At 34.5% G+C, this 21,133-nt stretch overlaps 1 protein-coding gene across 1 annotated transcript; it reads right to left on the reverse strand.

The window, feature by feature from the left end:
- Positions 1-1,287: 1,287 nt before the first annotated feature.
- Positions 1,288-20,249, reverse strand: LOC123552749 (uncharacterized). The gene is made up of 6 exons (XM_053540797.1): positions 19,947-20,249; positions 19,000-19,033; positions 9,577-9,762; positions 8,664-8,687; positions 4,796-4,825; positions 1,288-2,988 (listed from the first exon to the last, which is right to left on the reverse strand). Exons 1-6 carry the CDS (start codon positions 20,244-20,246, stop codon positions 2,792-2,794), a joined length of 771 nt encoding a protein of 256 aa, XP_053396772.1. The 5' UTR covers positions 20,247-20,249; the 3' UTR covers positions 1,288-2,791.
- Between the last annotated feature and the right edge of the window lie 884 nt (positions 20,250-21,133).

Consider the following 21,133-nt stretch of genomic DNA (forward strand, 5'->3'; position numbering starts at 1 on the left):
GGGCAATTCAAAAGTGTAGACACTCAAAATACAGGAATCATGATAAATAATATAACTAGAATCGATAGTTCATTGAAAGAAAACAAAAACTTCCGGAAAGGGGTGTGGGAGCATCTATGATAAATTAAAGACTAAGAGCGCAAATCTTGGCAATAGCCTATAGTTTTCCACTGTCTAAGTAGGTAATTTGTATATTTTACTGCGACAAAGTATATTTCAAATATTAATCTTGAGGTAGGTACACCTTCCCTGACTTTTGAATCACCTATTCCTTGTAGACGCGGATTCAAAACCTCGCTTTCGAAGTAAAATCTTTTTTGTGAGGACAACATCAAAAGCTGGAAAATTCCATGTTTTGCTTAAAAGCAGCATGCCGCCAGATTTGGCTAAAAATAATCTTTCTTTCAAATTGAAGTTTAGTCATATTATGAACATTAGAATATGAATTTTTGTTTAGAATCTATAAAATATTTCAAAAGTTCCAAATCAAGAAAAAATATGACCGCGCCGGGAATCGAACCCCAGACCGCCGCGACAATAAAGACATTTTTCCGTCGTCGTAATCAATAGCATTATAGCTGAAGTAGTGAATAATGACTTCAAAATATAAATATTTATAATCGAGACAGTTTACCTGGAGTAAAACCGTGACAAACGCTTTTCGATTTTCATCGTAAAAAAGTAGTAAAAACAGCAAATTCTCATGTGTTTCCGTAACATAAAGTTTGTCAGTAATTAAGTTTTAAAGCCTTCTTAAGAAATATAGCATTTATTTCAAGATACCTATTTTTTTTTTTCGAACGATCTGGAGGCATGCTGCTTTAACTGTCTCGTTGTGACTCAACAAACGTGCTAGTAGCAACAACCCTATTAAGCCGAAACATTTGTAAGGTAAATTGTAAATAGTTATAAGTTGCAAACATAAATGGATAAAAGAATAAATAAATAGTGCAAAAATAAAAATGCAACCAATCAAATATAGGCATGAGAGCCAAAGAACAACAGAAGATCGTTATTATTCAAATGCTAACGACAAAGACTTACTTACAAAACACTCGGCTTCTGTGTCAGTAAGCGCGATCTTGAATCGAACATGGAAACTGGACCAGCAAATGTTATATTTTCTGTTTGGTCTGCTGAATAAAAGAGTTCTTTTCTATTTTTTCTTTTCTTTTCAATCTATATAGTTTATTTGTTTGATTTTAGAAAACTTGGAAAGAAAAGCATGTGGTAGGACAAATAGAGAGTGGTGGTCGTCTCCACAAAGGAAAACAGCACATAACACTTTTAAATAATTTATTATTAATAACTTTCTTTCGGTTTAAGCATTTGTTTGGAAACAAACACTCTCCTCGTCAAAGCTATTATGGGAGTATAAAAAAGACAACAGTATATTACAACGTATTTCAAAATTTAAGACCAAATCATAGCAATGTGTGAATTATTATACTCTTCTAATGTTTCTTTGTCGCCGCTTATGTATGCATAGGCGAACAACTGTATACAGCGAAAACAAATACCATGTACATGTACCTCACATTTTTCTGATCTTCCATTTACGACTACTGGTATTACAGATGACCGTATAATTTACAGAACGAATTATTCTTCACATATTTGAGGAACTCGTGCGAATTCTTTACACATTTGCTACAAATACGATTGAAAATACCACAACTCAGAAATGTGACATATACGTTTTTTTTAGTAGGGGTACTGACGCGAGACGTACATTTCACAATTTTTTTGTCATATTCTTACGATTTTTGTAAATTTCTTGCACGAATTCTTGCGAAGAATTCATTTCTGTAAAATTTACGGTCCAACAAATCATGATATCAAAACATTATGTATGCATGCGAGTACCAGTCAAGTATATATACTAAATATAGTTCTTATTCACCGTAGTATTGTATTGTTTAATGTCATGGAAAATAATAGGGAAAAAACGAAGACAATAAGTACTGATCACGTGACTCAAAAACTGATAGTAGCACAAAACATGTAATAGATGCAGTTTTAGCTTACAATCGGACAAAACAAAGCTTCACATTATAGAACAAAAATGATTTGCCGTCATTATGATACATTTTTGAAAGATATTATCTTTTCAAATGTAAACTGTGAAATATTCAAAACTGCAACACAGTAGGGAAAAGGCTCTTGCCATAATAACTTGCTTCCCATTCGAAAAATAAAATGATCAATTTTACTTGCACACATTTAGCGAAAACATCCCCTTTTAGGAAGCAATGAAAAACAAACAGGCTGAGTTTCTCGAAATAAACGTTTCTCTACCGACTGAAAAATCTGATTAGAATAACATCGTAGATTTCTTATATTCCCTTTAACGCACACACTTAGAGATAAAAGAGACATAACAAAAGAAGTGACTCCGCTCCTGAATCTGTGTTATTAAGGCTTAATTCGTAACGTGTTTGTAACAAGCTTAATTCGTAACATGTTAGTGTTATTTAGGCTTAATTCGTAACATGTCTGTGTTATACAGGCCCAACTCCAACTCGTAACGTGTTTGTATTATTCAGGCTTAATTCGCAACGTTTTTTTTTTCTTAATTAAGACTTAATTTGTAACGTGTTTGTGTTATTTAGGCTTAATTAGATACGTGTTTGTGTAATATATAGTATATTTTCTAAGGCTTACATCTTTATATCATCTGAAAGAAATACAATTTCTGAAAATCTCTGATTTCCATAAAACGCGTTTTAGTCGTAATTATGTGACTGTGTCTTTTCAACATTGCCCATACTCTTAATATTTAATATTCGCCTTAATAATAATATTCGTCGTAATAATAGTATTCGTATTCGTAGGACTTGTCCTCTTGATAGCAATTTGTGTCGTAGCAGCAGTCCTGAGCCTGGCAGCAACAATCGTCACAATAACACTTTCCTATGACACCGTTGAACCGGAGTCCAGACGAAACAGAAGTCTGGGGACACGTGTCATTGTGGGTAGACATGCAGCCTATTTAATAACAAAGTGAAAATCAAAGTCAAGTTTGTATCGTGTAAAATCTTGATGATCTGTCACCTGAAGTGGTAAATTATTGTAGCTTAACGACCCACCACAAAATAACTGTGTTCTTTTGTATTTCCATGATGGTAATTATACATGATTTGAATGGAAAGTATGAGATATACAAGAACTTAGTTTCAAAATAACAGTGACATATATTAGACCAAGACTATGTGTTTAATGTCTTAACATTTTATTAGTTAATGTAGCAATATGTACATAAATCAGTGTATTTAGTTAAATTTTAATAACATTTTGTTTCTACGGTGTAAGATAGTTATTAATCTATATTTTTAAAACTATGCCGAAAATAGACTGACTGAATAAGTTTGCAGATGAAATTGTAAAAACAAATTTATTCAGGAAGGGCCTAAAGTGTCCACCTGAAAACATGTAGTATAGCTGTTTCTTACCTTATTTATAAGAATGGTTTTCATGGAGATTTTGTGGGTGAAAAAAGTAGGTCACTAGGTCGTGGTGGGTCTTTAATTCTACATCAGAAGCAATAAAGATCTTACTAAAATATTCATTTTATTACGAAGTACTGTGAGTGTCATGGCGTAGTGTATATTAAAAACAAAAAAGAATATGAGCTTTGTGTCGTTTGTAAGACAAACATATACATGGAGAGAATCAAAAAAATTATCCTGAAAAATACAGAAAAAAAAACGAAACCCACAGGTCGCAACACGATAACTGAAAATGTTTTATGGTCAGTTTGCTTTAATTCAACCTGTTTATGGACGCTGGTGGAAATGCACACTACCGTCCACATCCTCTAGCACCGGGTTGAAGAGAAATCAACATTTACATACAAATGGTCACCGTGGCCCAGTGGTTAAGGCGTCCGCCTCGGGATCGGGAGGTCGAAGGTTCGAGCCCCATGGGGAGCGCTCGTCCGGGGATATTTGTCGTGGGACCCGTTCCGAAAAGGCCGGTTCGTGAGCCGCGAGCTAGTTAAATGAATGGTTACCGACTTCTATCCGCCTGGCGCCTGGCATAGTGGTAGGAGTTGGGAGGTAATTGGTACGCATAATAAAGGTGTTTCATAAGCCAAATTGACTGGCCCTTTCAAAAGGGGTGACACTATAATAAACAAGACCTTTTATAAAGTTAAGAAACAAATCAGAAACATCCGCATTTGTGTTTACAACGGAGTACATGGAACCTTCAATGATAAACTGGAGTTCAATTCTTTGAAAATAGACGTATGGTCCCAAGTAAAAATAATGGGATAGCCTAAGTTTTGCTGATTATTCAAATTTTTTTAAATTATTATCTTTAAAAGCGACGTACGAATTCCAGTTTTACTGACTAGTCAAATAGTGAGCTTTTAGTCATTACCCTTGAAAAGCGACGTATGGTCCAAAGTCAAAATAATGGGATAGTCCATGTTTTGATGATAGGTTAAATTGTGCGATTTAAGCCATCATCTTGAAAAGCGGCGTATGGTCTTCAGTCAAAATAATGGGATAATCCGAGTTTTGCTGATTAGTCAAATAGTGTGGTTTTATTCAATGCCCTTGAGCGATGTATGACCCTAAATCAAAATAAAAGGATAGTCAAAAGTTTTGCTTATTAGTCAAATACTGTAACTTTAGTCATTACTCTTTAAAAGCGGTGTAGGCCGTAGGGTCCCAAGTCAAAATAATTGGATTGCCCGAGTTTAGCTGATTAGTCAAATACTACGATTTTAGTAAGTACCCTTGACTGGCGACCTTCAAGTTCATTAACTTTGTACAAAAATATATTTTACCTATTGCATCAACTGGTATTGCACTTCCATCTGAAAATTATAATTATTTAAGGTTTAGCAGTATATCACAAAACAACAGATTTATTTAGTAAATGAACAGCACCATGACAAACAACTTATCTGTCCAATACATGTTTTACTGTTCTGTCCCACAGAGTTGGATACTTAAACTATTCTTAATGAGTTGTCCCCCTTTAAATAAGAATGCCATTTGTAAAGTAAAAATGTAAACAATTGTCAAAAACGACGTTTTACCTAGTTATGTAAAGTTTAAATACTCGCACGATGTTGCAAATGCATCAAAACGAAGACCTGTAACAGCTTTTAATAAATGGTGAGTTTTTTAAAGGCGCTGAACTGTCCAGAAGTGTGGCCCCTTCATGCAGTCCCTTTCCGGAATTCAATACATATATCAGCAAATTGACAATGGTTTTGTAGAATAATATAAATGTTTTATACGCTATTAAATTTTCATGTAAAACAATGCTTTCTTTCTATGATTCGAACTTTTTTCTCCAAAACATGGACCTAAACCTTAAAAGATTAAAGAAGCATAAGTTTATTTCTAATGTGTCAACATTTAAATTCTCGCGTATGTATTAAAATTGTAATAGTTATTCGTGTTTGGTGGTATTTTTCTACTATAATAGTACATTTTAATCGATCTGTCGGGGCGTGGCTCCGCGACGGTCCACTGCATTATTGTGCAGGATATGTAGTATATTCGGCATTCTGATTTCTTATAAACTGGCCATCTTACCTTACATTGTAACCACTGTAGCTCTACCTATTTTGCTCGTTTTTGAGATTACCATTATTCGCATAAGCCAGATTAACTCCGCACCGCCAGGTCGAATAAAACGCACTATATATACCACTAGCGCCAGATCAGATCAGAAAGAAAATGCCTCTGTACATGTTATACCCTAACCCTAGGTATTCTATAAGAACCATGGTCGTAAACGGGAAAATATACTAACCCGTTTCAATCGCGTATTTCATACCTAAAACACGCGGTTCAGTAAATGTATACTATTGATATTAAACAAGTGGTAATTTATCTTCCGTCAATACTTCTTATCTTAGAAAAACAATGTGTAGTTTACAGTTTTTTCAAAGGTACACAAAAAACGTGCTTGAACTTCCCTGGTGAAGTTCCGGTCTAGATTACAGACAAACTCTGACTGGCTGATGTGAAAATGTATCTCAGTCGTCATTTTACTACATGTTTATACGCAGCATAAATGTGCAAAATGAATTAAATAAACAGAATAGATGTATACCAATGTATGATTTCAAATCCAAAATCATATACAAGATGAATTTCATTCATCATTTCGAGTCTTATCGTAAAACTGTGAATATATTGCATTCTGTTTTTGTTTGTTTACATTTCGCTTAACATGTGCACACTGCCGTGACCTCTAGACCGGATGTTCATTAGGGGAGTTCACGCAAGTTTTTTCTGTAACGTTGACTAAAGCATAAAATATATGGAGCATCTCTGCAATATGGAATATTGAGACAATGTGACTGGTGCACGATTGAAGATCAATTATCGCTTGTTTAATATCAGTAGTACACATTTACTGAAATGCGTGTTTTAGGTATGAAATACGCGAATGAAATGGGTTAGTATATTTTCCCGTTCACGACCATGGTTCTTATAGAATAACTAGGGGTAGGGTATTACATGTACAGAGGCATTTTCTTTCTGATCTGGCGCCAGTGATATATACGCGTAAATCAAAATCATAAACTCAGTATTAAAAGCTGAAAGTTTAAAGTAAACTTTATGGTTCTCAATTTGGGGACAAGAGGCCTAATAAGGCCTTAGTCGATCACCTGAGTTTAAACAGTATTAAGTTAAGACCGCCAAGTGCGATATTGACATTGGACCTAGTGACCTGGGTTGTGCTCGTAGTATAATTATGAACATTTTCCATGCGGTTTAAAAAATATAATGTGAACACGAAGCTAAGCTATTTGATCCCTGGCCTCCAAATGTGACATTGACGATGGATCGAGCGGCTTGGGTTGTGCACTATGAACGCTAAGCGTAACTGGAAACTACCTGTGTACCGAGTCGTCTGCTCGCACTGGAAAAATCTGGAAAATTCCGAGTCGGCCCGAGTCTTCATTTTAAAAGTAATAGTGATGTTGTAAAACACCCAAAGGGTAAGTTGAATAAAATATTTTTTAAAATTATTTTTGCAAAGTTGAGTCGAGCAATAATTATTCTGTAGAACATCACCGAAGCAAAAACGATTGTTTTCTCCGATTTTCGTACTTTGAACAATAAATAAAGAAAACTTACCGGTCCCCTAAATTTTAGCAAACAATAGACATCTACAATTGACGTCAATGGAAAACAAGGGTGGTACGTTTAAAAGTCCAAAGGGTAAGCGAAAACGTAAACTTACAACATTTAAAATTATACCATCATTTAGATGAAAGATTAAATCAACGAATGCCACCGAAGCAAATTCGTTATTTTAAACCATTTAAAAGATATAGCGAATAAATCGAAATTATCCTTCTTTATTTAATGTGTCAAAAAATCGATAATACCTATTATTGGAAAAATTGAAAGTTCAATATGAGTTGATTCTAGTTTTATTAAAATCTTCCTTGTAGTTAAGAAGATATTATGCGGACATGAGGGCGGACGAACGGACGGACATCCGTGAATCCAATATAGCCCCTATACATATTTTGTATCTGGGGGTAAAATAATATATTTAGAGTATATGGTCAGATTCTTAATTGGACAATTTGTCACATATTTTCGGGACTTTACATATAATCAAAGCAAAATTCACTTCGATAAAACGATCTCTTTCAGCGTCCGTTCATTCACAGAATACTGATAAAGAAAATAAAGAAATAAGTAAATTAAATCGAAAAATGCATAGATCTACAGTAAAATCAGTAATTTTCATGTGGAACTTCATTTCCTAGATTTCCCAGTTGAGTCAACCTACAAAATCAAATCCCAACGAAAAAGTAAAATTTATTTTCATTTAATGTCTTTAAAAAAGTTGAAATTTGCGAATTCATATCCCCATGAAATAGCCATTTAGGTGAAAATCACGAAATTAAATGATTTTACAGTTTATGATAATAAACACTTTGCTCTTTTTTTTCACTAACATAATCTAAACTCATTTTTAATGTTATTACACCACACGGGTACTAAACAGTGCCTGCGTTACCGTCTGTGCCGATGAGGAATGACGGCACTTCGCTTCCGGTACCGCAGATACTTAGCCAATGTTTACAAAACAAGGGAGGTCGGTGAGTGATTTTTTTCATTTTCGTCATTTTGTTACTGCATGGAGCATGTTTTCAAAAATCGGGGAATGTAGCGGGGTGTAGATGTATCTTTGTACATATCCATGCTAAATTTAGTGGCAAATGATCAATTTCCTAGAAACGCAAGGACAAATAAGCTAGGAATGAAACGTGATTTTTCCCACATTCACATCAGCGACTATTTAGACTCATTTCTTTTCGCTGACCTAAACCGTATCGTCACTGCCGTCGTCAATTATATCTATAAATGACATGTGATCTGCCAAAACATAAAATGTGTCCAGAAAATTCCGAATTTAAACGTTATGCCAGTTTTGGAAAAGTGCCGCAGGCACTTCGACGATACCGCAGCCCCGCTACATTCCCCGATTTTTTTAAAAAAAACTCCATACATTAACAAGATGACGAAAATGAAAAAAAAATCACTTACCGATCTCCCTTGTTTTGCAAACATTGGCGAAGTACATGCGGTACCGGAAGCGAAGTGCCTTCTTTCCTCATTCGCACAGGCGGTACCGCAGGCACTGTTTAGTACCCGTGCTGTAGTACTTACTTCGCAGAAGACCAATATCAGGACCTGAAAAAAATTCAAGTTAACATACATCTGAAAACATATTTTTATACATAAATCAAATAGAAGATATCACACGAGTCTTTTCATACTGAATTTATTCAACGAAATGTATAGGATAATAAAATGCGAGGCTCTGCCGAGCGTTCTATTAGTTTTATTCAACGAGTTTGATAAAGTCGATGTAAGTTTTTATTGTATATGATTTTTATTTATAACATTTATATGTTGTCGATATTAGAAAACGGCTATATTGAAATAAACCGTGTGCGCGCGACATCTGTTAAAATGTCACTTTTCAGACGTTGTATTGACGTCATTTCCGTTTACTTACTTTCGGACTTAAATTTCCCTGAGGCCAGTTTCACTGTGGGGAATCACATGATCAAAATAATCTCTAATCCAAAGTTATATTTTAAAGAACATGAATAAATTCCTACCATGATAAGATATGAACTTTAAACATAGCCTACCATATGACTAACAAAAATCGTTAAATTATTATGTAGTTGGCAATCATGATACATATCCTGCAATTACAAACACTAAGGAAATTAAGTAGTCTCGGTTTCTTGAAGTGTTCCAGATAATCAGAATGTGATTGTGATTGAAATCTTTGTAGTTTTAGGATACATCTATGTTGCCATATGATAGGCTATATTTGCGATTTACAGCAAAAGTTGCTTCAATATTAGTCAATATTATTCATAAATTAATTTTGGTTTAGAGATTACTTTGATCATGTGATTCCCCACAGTGAGTTTTAATAGTGTGATAAGTTTGATAATACATCAAGCAATACGATTACTGGATTCCTAGCACAAAATATTACTATTTATAGCCTATACGTGAAATAAAATATGTTATATTAACTAGTTTTCAGTTCATTACTTACCATACACACACAATTCAGGGGGAATAATCCATTTCCCATCAGTACCACATTCGAGGTATCCAGGCGAGCTCTGGGGTGGGAAACTAGTACATGGATCACACCTATAGGGAAACCGAGAGCCTATACTGTAATTGCTCGACATGTTCACAATGATGGATGAAAAATAGGGAACAGGTCCACAGTGAGCTGCAAGAAGGAAATAATGACAATCAAATATAAATTTTATTAAATGGCTGTTCGGTCAATAGTCAAAATTGTTGAACATGGTCCTAACCATCCAATAAGTGATTTATTTTATGGCATCAGAAATAAATTTTCATTTTTTCTTTAGCCCAGTCAAATCTAGTGTTGAACTATAAACTGTTCAAACGGCGATTTATATTAAGAGTCATGTAAAAATATAAACTACTGATCATTTATTCTATCTTTATTCTATAATTTATCAATAACTTGAAGAGCAAGGAATGCCTGACAATAAGTTGAATTTATATGAGTCTTTCAAAACGCGGCAAGATTTTTTTAAAACCGGACCAAAGATACAGAAATTTGAAATTTAAGAACCCGGCTGAACTCGAAGTTTCGAGTTAATAAAAAATGTTCTTCCGTAGGTATCTTAGTGATACACAAATAACTTTTAAACGCGAATTTGTATAATTTGATTTGATACAAAGAGGGGTCATTCATGCATAACTAGTCTGAAAAGGTTCAGCGACACATCTGTACTTATCATAACAAACCCCCGTCCGCCCGGGCACACAAGTCTGTACTGAAAACATCGGTACATACACTGACGCCTGACTTTCATATCGGATGCGTGGCGTAATTGAATGTGTGTCGTGGCATTAACTTTTTTTATTTAGTTCAGTATTGTCAATCTTATTCATACTTTTGAAAAAAAATTATAGTGCAGTTACATTACATTGTATGAGTATGTAATAAAAAGGTTATCATCTTTGCATCGGTAAATATGCACTCGATCGTTTTTTAGCGGAAGATTATTGCGCTCCTAAAGTCGTACTATCTATTTCCGCTGCCAAACTTGTGCATAGCTAATAACCTATAATTATTATATATAACTCTAACATTGAAGTTAAACTGAGAGGGCACCTGTGCCGATAGAAAAATAATTGTGTCCGAGAGGGTTCCCGTGCCGTATGTAGAGAGTCAAGAGGGATCCTGTGAGGCAAAATTGAGCCGGCTGAGAGGGGTCCCGTGCATTAACGAAATCGGAAGTAGAGCCTTTTTATTGTGTATTAGATATGATCAACGGCTTCACATCTAAGGTACTAGATATTTGCTATATTCAAGGAAAGTAGTACAAAAATGTATATAAGTTTCATAAACATAAAACAATGTTCATCCAAGCCAGTACCTCCAGCTATATTCCATTTTCGTTTGGACTTGTGTGAACTGACAAATCAAATGAAGCAATGCCAATACCTCGTCTGATTGGTCATCCATCAATGCTGGTGTCCCTCAAGGCTCAATCCTCGGACCTGCTCTATTTCTTGTCTACATAAACGACATTATTCTCAATTTACGTTCAAATGTGAGGTTGTTTGCCGACGACACTAGTATGTACATTATTGTCGATGATCCTGCTACGTCGGCAGCAACCTTAAACCAAGATCTCGAGACAGTTCGGAAATGGTCTAGGACTTGGCTGGTCACTTTTAATCCTTCCAAAACTGAGACTCTCACCTTCTCTAGAAAAACGACAAAACCTGTACATCCTGACCTATATTTTGATAATGTCTTGTTAAATCCTGTAAGTACACACAAACATCTAGGTCTAACATTGTCGGAAGACTGCAAGTGGAATGCACATATCACAAACACAGTCAATAAAGCCTGGCAACGGCTTGCACTTCTACGTTCCTTTAAATACCTTTTAACTAGACAGAATCTTGAACGACTATATGTCTCGTTTATTCGTCCTCTACTTGAATACGGCGATGTCGTCTGGGACAACTGTTCCGACTACTTAAAATCATCCCCAACTTTGAGCGTGAAATATACGAGAACCACAACTCTTGTCGGTATTGATTTTTTGCCTTGTGTGCCGTTATAGTTGTTTCCCTTTACACCAAAATATCGATAAACCTCTGTTTGGCATTTTTAGGTAAACTCGGCTCTTCATTTTCGAGCAACGCATCTTGGTTATAGACAGAATTATTGAAGTATGCTAATTAAAGCAGATTATTACATACTCGTTTCTTTTCCCCGTTAAGTTACACTGGTACCGGAAACGTCAATATTTTTCCATACACTGACGCCTGAATTTCATATCGGGTGCGTGACGTAATTCAGTGCGTGTTGTTGCACAAATTTTTTCTATTTAGTTCAGTATTGTCAATCCTATTCAGGCTATTGAACAAAATTATGATATTTACATTATATTTATACGTGTAGATGCGTATGTAATAAAAAGGTTATTATCTTTGCATCGGGAAATATGCACTCGTTCTTCAGCGGAAGAATATTGCGCTCCTAAAGTCGCGCAATATTTCCGCTGAAGAACTCGTGCATATTTCCCGATACAAAGCTAATAACCTATAAATATAACACATCTTTAAGCTACTGTAATGCATTAATTGTATTTTATGGACTTTGCTAGATACCGACATTGTTTCACGAGTTATAAATGATTCTATTATATTTAACAATAAGTAAAAATTACGATTTTACAGTAAAAATACTTGTTTATCATGCGTATGTATTGTTGATTTTCTGTCCTGTATATGCTGAGTGAAGTTATAAGTTTCGTTGAATGCATGGACCAAAAATTTAAAAATAAAAATGCCACTTTTCAGTGTTAAAGGATATACATAAAACATCACACTAAACGGTTCCTTTTCTTTCAAATTCCTTTTGAAGGCATTTCCCCTTTTTGCTGTAAAACGTAATGTTGTAAAATTATGTTCTCGAGTTATTTTTTTTTAATTTATCGCCCTGAAAATTTCGATTTTGACAATTACTGCATTTGACTGTAAGTGTTTTACGCGGTTTATGGACTTTTGCGAATACACCGGATGGAGACAAGTTAAACACCCCAGACTATGTTAATTACCCCCAAAATACGTCTGTAATAAAAATAATCAACTGAGACATAAAGTAGAGATGTTCTTCTCATAACAGATATTTATTTATTAAATTATTTATCGGCAAATTGATCATAAATGTACTTTTTTTTTTACTTATTATACTTTTTTGCATACAATTTTAGATGGGTGTAGAAAATTATAACAGAAATTTAGGGGACGGTTAAGCAGTTTGTTTCAAAATAGTTTCGAACAGCTGGACAATACAACCTAAACTGAATTAAACACATATATAAATTTTGGCAATTTCTAGTGTCATGTGTGTTTTTAAATGCCTAGATCCACTACTATATAAGTTCGACATTTCATTTGAGTCATCTTTGTGCACATTTATATTAGGATCTTTCGGCCTAGGATGTTTTGGCCAGGCATTTGTTGGGGGTAGGACGTTTTGGCCAAAAATAAACTGTGGTTCCATATCATGCAAATATGGTCTGGAGATTATTCTAAAGAATGTTATAGTAAAAGAAGTATAAAAAACATTTATATTTATAGCTCTTTGTTATGGTGTAAGTGAATAAATTAAACTGACAATAAAACATATCATGGTATTTTATTTTTATTTCTTTACAATCTTTTATATGTATACACATATATATATACATTGTGTATGTGTGTGTGTGTGTGTGTATGTGAAAATATTTACCATTTACAACAAATCAAAAGAGTTATGAAAATTAATTTTCTTCACAATTATTTTTCTTACAAAATGATCAATTATACTATAACATATTAATATCCAGATCATATTTTGCATATTATGGAAATAATTTTTTTTTGGCCAAAACGTCCTACCTCAAACATTTTCTTGGCAAAAACATCCTAGGCCAAAAGATCCTAGGCCAAAACGTCCGGGCCAAAACGTCCGTGGCCAAAACGTCCGTCCTCCGTAAAGAGGTGTCCACCACGATAATCCAATCTAAAACCCCCGTCTTATCTGCTGCTTATCAGCGATTATGTAATAGTTGCTAATTGATGGGCAATTTTCACAACAGGGGTCCCCGTGGACCATGAAGATTTGTGAAGTAATTTTCCTTTATAGAATGTAGAATAACAATATTATATACAAATGTAGTTATAAAAATGTCTTTGTTTTCATAAAAGATTTCAGCCAATATCATGATAATGAAAAAGGTCATATACCGGTGAAAGTGATAACTGTATTTGATAAATATACATCTGTTTTGTTTTTTTTTAATTTGAATAATAAGTTTCGTAAAGTGTACCTTTTTCCTCTCCTACTGAAATGTTTGCACGGGTGAATAAATCAAATTATCACCACTCTTTAATATGACCATCATTCATCAATTTGTAATTTATACTTTTTCATTCACGCAGTGATCAGTGAACGTAAAGAAGTCATGGTTGTATGTAATATTTTAGCCCCATACATAACAAAATTTTCGCGAAATGTTTCAATTATTGAATAGTTTATTGTAATATCGTCAAAAATTATACCGGCACACAGTTTATAAAGCAATTACATAGAATTAATTCTAATTGCCTTTTTAATTTAATGCGGACTTTTTAAGACCAATTTATTTCCAATTAAAGATGTGACTTACAGTTTGCCAATTCAAAAAAAATTTACTTTTAATCATAATAAATAAATAAATAAATAAATAAATAAATAAAATAAATAAAATGCTCAAATAGATATGCAACACATTGATAAGCATTGCCTTGTGCCGTCGTACCGTTAAGTAAATATTTGTGAAAAGCGTGCTCAAGATTGCGATTTCTTCATTTTCAAATTAAAATGGAAGCAATTTGTCATAATTCAATTTTAAAATAAAAAAATACCCAGACAATGTTCAGACAATGGAGAATACTTCACAAGGTTATAAAATAATGTCATTTTGATAGAAAATGTTTTTATAGCCTTTTAAAACCTGACATGACCGATCTTTTCAAAATTTCTATATAGAAATACATATAAACCATAGTCATCAACTTCAAACAAAAATGGAAGCAATAAGTTTTGGTATCACATCGATAAAAAATATATTGAAATAAAGGGCAAAAAATGAAGATTACTTCACGAGGTTATAAAATTTTGTTAAATAACGATAAAAATACGTTTTTAATGTTTGAAATATATTTTCCTATACAAATCTATAGTAAAACTGCTTATCGATAAACGTTATCGGGTCCACGATCCGTGTATATTCAAGGGAGACTACTTTTGCCAAACTACTGGTCAGTGTATTGGAATGTTGGCCATGCAGAATTAGAGTCCGTTCAAATTGAAGCATTAAGAATAATAACGGGAGCAACTAAATATTGTAACTTAGATAAACTTTACCACGAATCCAGTATTGAGCCCTTAGTTAAAAGACGTAGAAAACATAAACTTTCCCTTTTATTTAAAATGAAAAATGAACTAGTGCCGAGCTACTTATGCAATTTGATTCCTCCCAGAGTTGATCATAGGTTTGAACTTAGACACTCTCAAACCGTTGATACAATGTAGAACAGAGTTCTATAGAACATCTTTCTTACCCTCTGCTATACGGGAATGGAACAGTTTACCAGCTTCTATTACAGACCAAACGACCATCCATTCTTTCAAAAATGCTTTAAATGATAGAAGCAATCTGAAACCCAACGCTCTGTTTAAAATTGGTCAGCGCAAGCTCCAGATGCTTCATACTCGCCTAAGACTGGGCTGTAGTCCATTAAACTTTGATCTCCATCGGCGTTCACTAATTGACTCTCCCTTGTGTAGTTGCGGCTTAGTCGAAACAGTTAGTCATTTCTATTTATCCTGTTCCAACTACACCCAGCAAAGGCAAAATCTTTTGACTAACCTCCCTTGTCCCGCTACGATTGACAACCTTCTGTTCGGCAACGAGCATCTGTCTTTTGAACAAAATAAGCATGTCATAATCAAAGCTCAGCAATTTATAGCTGCGACAGGTCGTTTTGATCCGAGTCACAACGGTTGATGAGTGGAGGTCCCCGAGTAGCTGAATATATAGAGAATATTAGGTTACTGTCTTATAAATTTAAATTTATTAAGTGAGTCGGAGAAAATATAAAAGTCGAGGCTCTGCCGAGACTTTTATTTTTTCGTAGACGAACTTAATAAATTTAAATTTATAAGACAGTAACCTAATGTTCTATTTATCCTACCTTCTGATCTAAAACCATTCTTTAATTAAAATTCAAAATTTACCACCAACTAGATCTGAGTCTGTCTTGCACAGAAATTAATACGCCCCACCATTACACAAACAGGTCTTTAAAATAAAAATATTATAAAATTAGAGCCGAAAAACAAAGGCTAACCTTGTTCTGCTTTGTGTCTGACTTCTCTGTTCTGCTGAACATTAAAGAATAATTTTAATTTGCTGCCAAGTGAAGTTTTGTCCGAAGTTCAGTTGAATGTCGGATTGGCCATCCTCACCAAGCAAACGATTTACCTATGCTCGACCAGATTTACAAGTATTTTTCTCGGAACAAATTAAAAACTGACAAGGTTGTGGAAAACGTTTAGTTTCTGACTTGACCTACTTTTATTGGTAAATTTCCACTCAAGCGTTTGGCTGACATTGATCAGGATAAAATATAGCGCGGTTCATACTATAGGGTGTAAAACACTAAATTTTAAAGTGACATTTTCCTATGCTCGACCAGACCGATTTCTTTTTTCAGAGGTAATTATAAAATCAAACAAACAAATATTTTTATAGTCAAAACTTCATATTTTCTAGTTCTGTTTTCAGATTTTAAAATCAATAAGTTTCAGACTTTCAAACAAGAGATAGAAACACCTACCTGAAAAGCGGGCAAAGGAACTTTGGTAAATGGTGTGTCTGCAGTATCCATCAAGTAATTTAACAAGAAATCGAACTGTTTTAACAATCAAACAAACCTAAAAACTTCAAAAAGTCAAATGTCCATAATCATTTTATCCAACTTGTCTTGTGGCGCGGTGAATCTTTTTATCTCAAGCGTCTACATGACGCAACTAATGAAGGCGCCATTTTTGTTTTGACCTTTCGAGAGGTGGGCGTGTTTGTTTACATCTTAAATTTTACTTTCAAGTCGATAGTCACTTCCCGTTTCTCCGAGCGTTTCCGTTATAAAAACTTTTTGTAGTAATTGCAAGTACGGTATGCATACACTATACATTTGTGATGGTCTCACATACCTAATAAAAGCGCGTTTATGAAAATAATTGCATAAATATGTCTTTTAGCAGTTATTCTCAAAAACAAGATGGCGTCGTTTAAAAAAAAAAAAAATCCAAAAAGTAGTCCGCCAAGCTTTATTTAGTCACTGACCAGATAAAGCAAAATTTATCTGACCCCTCGATTTTTGCCTTTATTTTGCATGAAGGTAGGATAAATATATATTTTACATTACTTTCTTCTATTTTCGTATTTTTTTCATCCGTCTACATTAGGTTGAAAAATACTCAGTTTTTACCAGTTTCTACTTCAATTTTCTTCTAAGTTCATTTTTCTACGACGTTATTCATTTAACAGTACTAATCTTGTTGCAACCTGTCATAACAAAAATTTATTTTGTATGTATTAGGACATGGATTCATATAAGTTACCTTGTAACTTTTTTCCTAATCCTATCTGTATTTGTTACAATGATGTTTATGTTATGTGTACCTGACTGATTGAAATAAATACTGTTTAAACTAAATGAAGCAATAAAAAAGCAATGGTATATAGCTACGCCATTCCGTGGGCCATATGTTTTTATGCACAAAATTGTGTTTAGGACGAAATATTTGATTTTCCGAGCTGACTGACGTTGGAGTTCATTGTTTAGCACAGAGAGTGTCCTGTGCGCGAACAGAGAGGGATCCGTTTTCTCATTTTCCACAGAGACGGATCCGATATGGGTGTTCTTGCGTTCTGCATAATACCGCGAACGTGCAATATTTTTCAATATTGACGTGGAACGCTTTCGTGTCGGACGTGGAATGTTTCCTTAACGTTGTAATGGAAAGAATCGTGTGACGTCCACGCTCACGTTGCGACAAGTTGACGTCATTTTCGCGAAAAATATTACTGCGTTTGTTTATTACATTTTCGGAGAAATTCTTTTTTATACTTTTCCTGTCTTTCGTTACAGAACGACAATTTAAACATAAATTAATTATTTGATTGTGGGTATGTAATAAAAAGGTTATCAACTTTGTATGTGTATTTATCTTCCCTCCTACAAGTTTCTTGCATTTCTATTGGTCAATAGACGTCACGTGGAGACAGGATATATTCCATATCCTGCTAGTACATTTCAGATATGAATTTTGATTTTAAAAAAAATGGCTGCCGCTTTGTTAATTTACAAATTATTACATAATAGCGTGTAAGTAAATGGTAGTCGGCTCTCGCCTGATATGGATTTCCTCGACAGCGTATATCCCGTATCCTGTCACCAACAAGCAGTGTAACTAATAATATGCACTCGTTCTTTCGCGGATAATATTGCGCTCGCGCTCCTAAAGTCGCGCAATATATCCGCTGCAGAACTCGTGCATATATCCACATACAAAGTTAATAACCTATAATTATTACATATTCATTTATACATTCCGTTAAGTTACAGTGGAACCTGAAACGTCAATATTTTCCTTATTGATGTTCCATATTCATATCGGGTGCGTGACGTCATTTGTGACGTCAGTTTCATGAATGCCGTCACGTTCAAAAGTTCTTTTACGAAAATATTTTCAGTTTTTCTAAACTAAAGAACAAATTTATATCATTTATATAATAACTACAAGTGTAGTATGTGTATGTTATAAAAAGATTATTAGATTTGCATCGAGAAATATTCACTCGTTCTTTCGCGGAATAATATTGCGCTCCTTAAGTCGCGCAATATTTCCGCTGCAGAACTCGTGCATATTTCTCGATACAAATCTAATAACCTATAATTTTTGAACGACCTTTTCCTACATCCTTTATGATATATGATCGTCAAACAAATATTTAAGCAAACATCCAAAAACGTGAAAAAGACAAAGTTGTTCTGAGATAGATTAGGAATTTCAAAGTCCTTGTTGCAAATTATATGTATATTAATAGTTGGCTAGAAAGTTACTCTTAATCTGAGCCGCGTCATGAGAAAACCAACATAGTGCGTTTGCGACCAGCATGGATCCAGACCAGCCTGCGCATCCGCCAGCCTGCGCATCAGCGCAGTCTGGTCAGGAACCATGCTGTTCGCTAATGGTTTCTCTTATCGCAATAGACTTTGAAAGCGAACAGCATGGATGCGCAGGCTGGTGTGGATCCATGCTTGTCGCAAGCGCACTATGTTGGTTTTCTCATGGCGCGGCGCATTTACTTACTCGGCGGCTTGGCATGTCTTAATGGCTGCACAGTCTGTAATATAAAATGCAAATACAACAAACTTATGTCAGATAAATAGTAAATACTTTGTGAGCAAAAGAATGATATGAGCCGCATCATGAGAAAATCATCATAGTCCATATGTGACCGGCATGGATCCAGACTAGCCTGCGCTAGGATCTATGCTGTTCGCTTTCAAAGCCTATTGTAATTAGAGAAACCGTTAGCGAAAAGCATGGGTCCTGATCAGACTACGCTGATGTTTTCTCATGGCGCGGCTCATATTTACAATTCGCTTTTGAAGTATTGTTGGTTGTTGTTCTAAAGTGACTGAACATTTTCTTGCAATGTCATTTAAGAAATAATAAATGTCCAAACAGTGATTATTCGTTGAATAAAATCATTCTTTGGAGTTCACGTGCGGAGGAATTGTGTCAAGAGAGCGCGCAGCCCTCGTAATAAAATGATACGCATCTAAACGACAATGATTTTATTCAAGGAAAAATCACTGTTTAAGAGACAGTAATTCGATTCTTACACAAAATGAAGAAAAATCATAATATTTGTCTTTTGCGTGTGGTTTTCTTTTGCAGCTCGCCGCTATGACGTTGGACGCTATCACATAACACTTGTGACGTAAAAAAAGTGATTTGTTAGAAAATAATACACAGTTTTCAGTCTTCTTTACATAATTTTATCTTCTGATATTGCATAGATTTTTAAATCATCAAGATCATTGTACTACAAACTGTTAATGCCATTAAAGAACAATGTGTTAATAATGCGTTATTTTAATTCATGTCTTTCACTTCAATGTCTATGTTACATACTAAGGATTATATTATTATGTTAGAGGACCACATGTTAGACTGGCTGTAGAAAAATCTGTTATCCTCTTTAAATCAAGTTGAGTCTTATCAAAATAAATCTTACAATAGAAGTTTACCGTGATCTCGGCGTAGTCCTCGAAACGATTACATCCGACGTTGGTCCTGTTCACGAATACATCGGAGTTGATTCTGCACCATCCCGCGTTCTTGGAGTACAGGAAAGAAGTGCACTCGCTATTTTCAGCGCATTTCGTGCCACAAAATCTTTTGTCGCGTATTTTATAGTATTTCCTCAAGACAGTGCCATAATCACCCCAGCAAACCCGCTCAAATAAATATTTCTTAACGGGAACTGGGTTATATAACAAAGATTGTGCTACAGATACAGGCAGACACGCACACGCGAACAGCAGCATGAACTTTCCCATGGTTGACTACTATCAGAAAATGTGGCTCTTCCTTATATAAATACCATTGCCCTTCAGGTGATTGACTACTGTACATTGTGTTGACATGTTTGTAAGTTATATATTTAAGGTAGATCTGCACGTTTGGGTGAAATATTTTTCATAGACTGTAGAATTTGATTTAATCCTAATCTTTTTCAAAACTTTAGAACATATTCAGATAATTTTGCAAATAAAACAAGGTACGACCGTGCGCTTCATTTTTTGCTAGACTGATCAGAGATATTTAGACCACACACCAGTTTTCCTATGCATGGAATACGATGGTGTTTTTGCGAATACGATTGTTCTTTAATGTAGATTTAAATGAACTTCTAACAATCGTAAAAATGTATCGTCTATAATATGGTGAAATAAAATATATGGGTCAATGTGATTGTTTTAGAAATTTTTGACCATGATTAAAGAGATCCTAACATTTCCACATTAATTTTAAATAGTTTTTTTGTTATTTATTTAAAGTGTCAACGTTTTGTACCGTTGCTAATGTTATAAATTCACCCAATGGTTGCCATTATTCCCAAACACGAGTTTTGTTTCCTTATGTCGTCCAGTCTTTATTGTACGTTGTCTGGATAAATGACGTATCGCCATTACTTCCTCTTTATCAAACGCGCAGAACTACCTTAATAGTTATTTGTATTTGCAGTAACGAAAGCATTCGATTTATATTGCTAGTTGTTTCGATATCAGCATGACATGTTGACACATAAAAGCTTCCGAACAAAACAGAGCACAGTCCTATGACATAAAACGGGGAGGCGCTTGTATGGAAGGGCTTAAGTAAAAAAAAAAATCCATTCATGTAAATGACTTATTTTTGCATGTAAATTACA

Source organism: Mercenaria mercenaria, chromosome 4, assembly GCF_021730395.1.
Source record: "Mercenaria mercenaria strain notata chromosome 4, MADL_Memer_1, whole genome shotgun sequence".
NCBI lineage: Eukaryota > Metazoa > Mollusca > Bivalvia > Venerida > Veneridae > Mercenaria > Mercenaria mercenaria.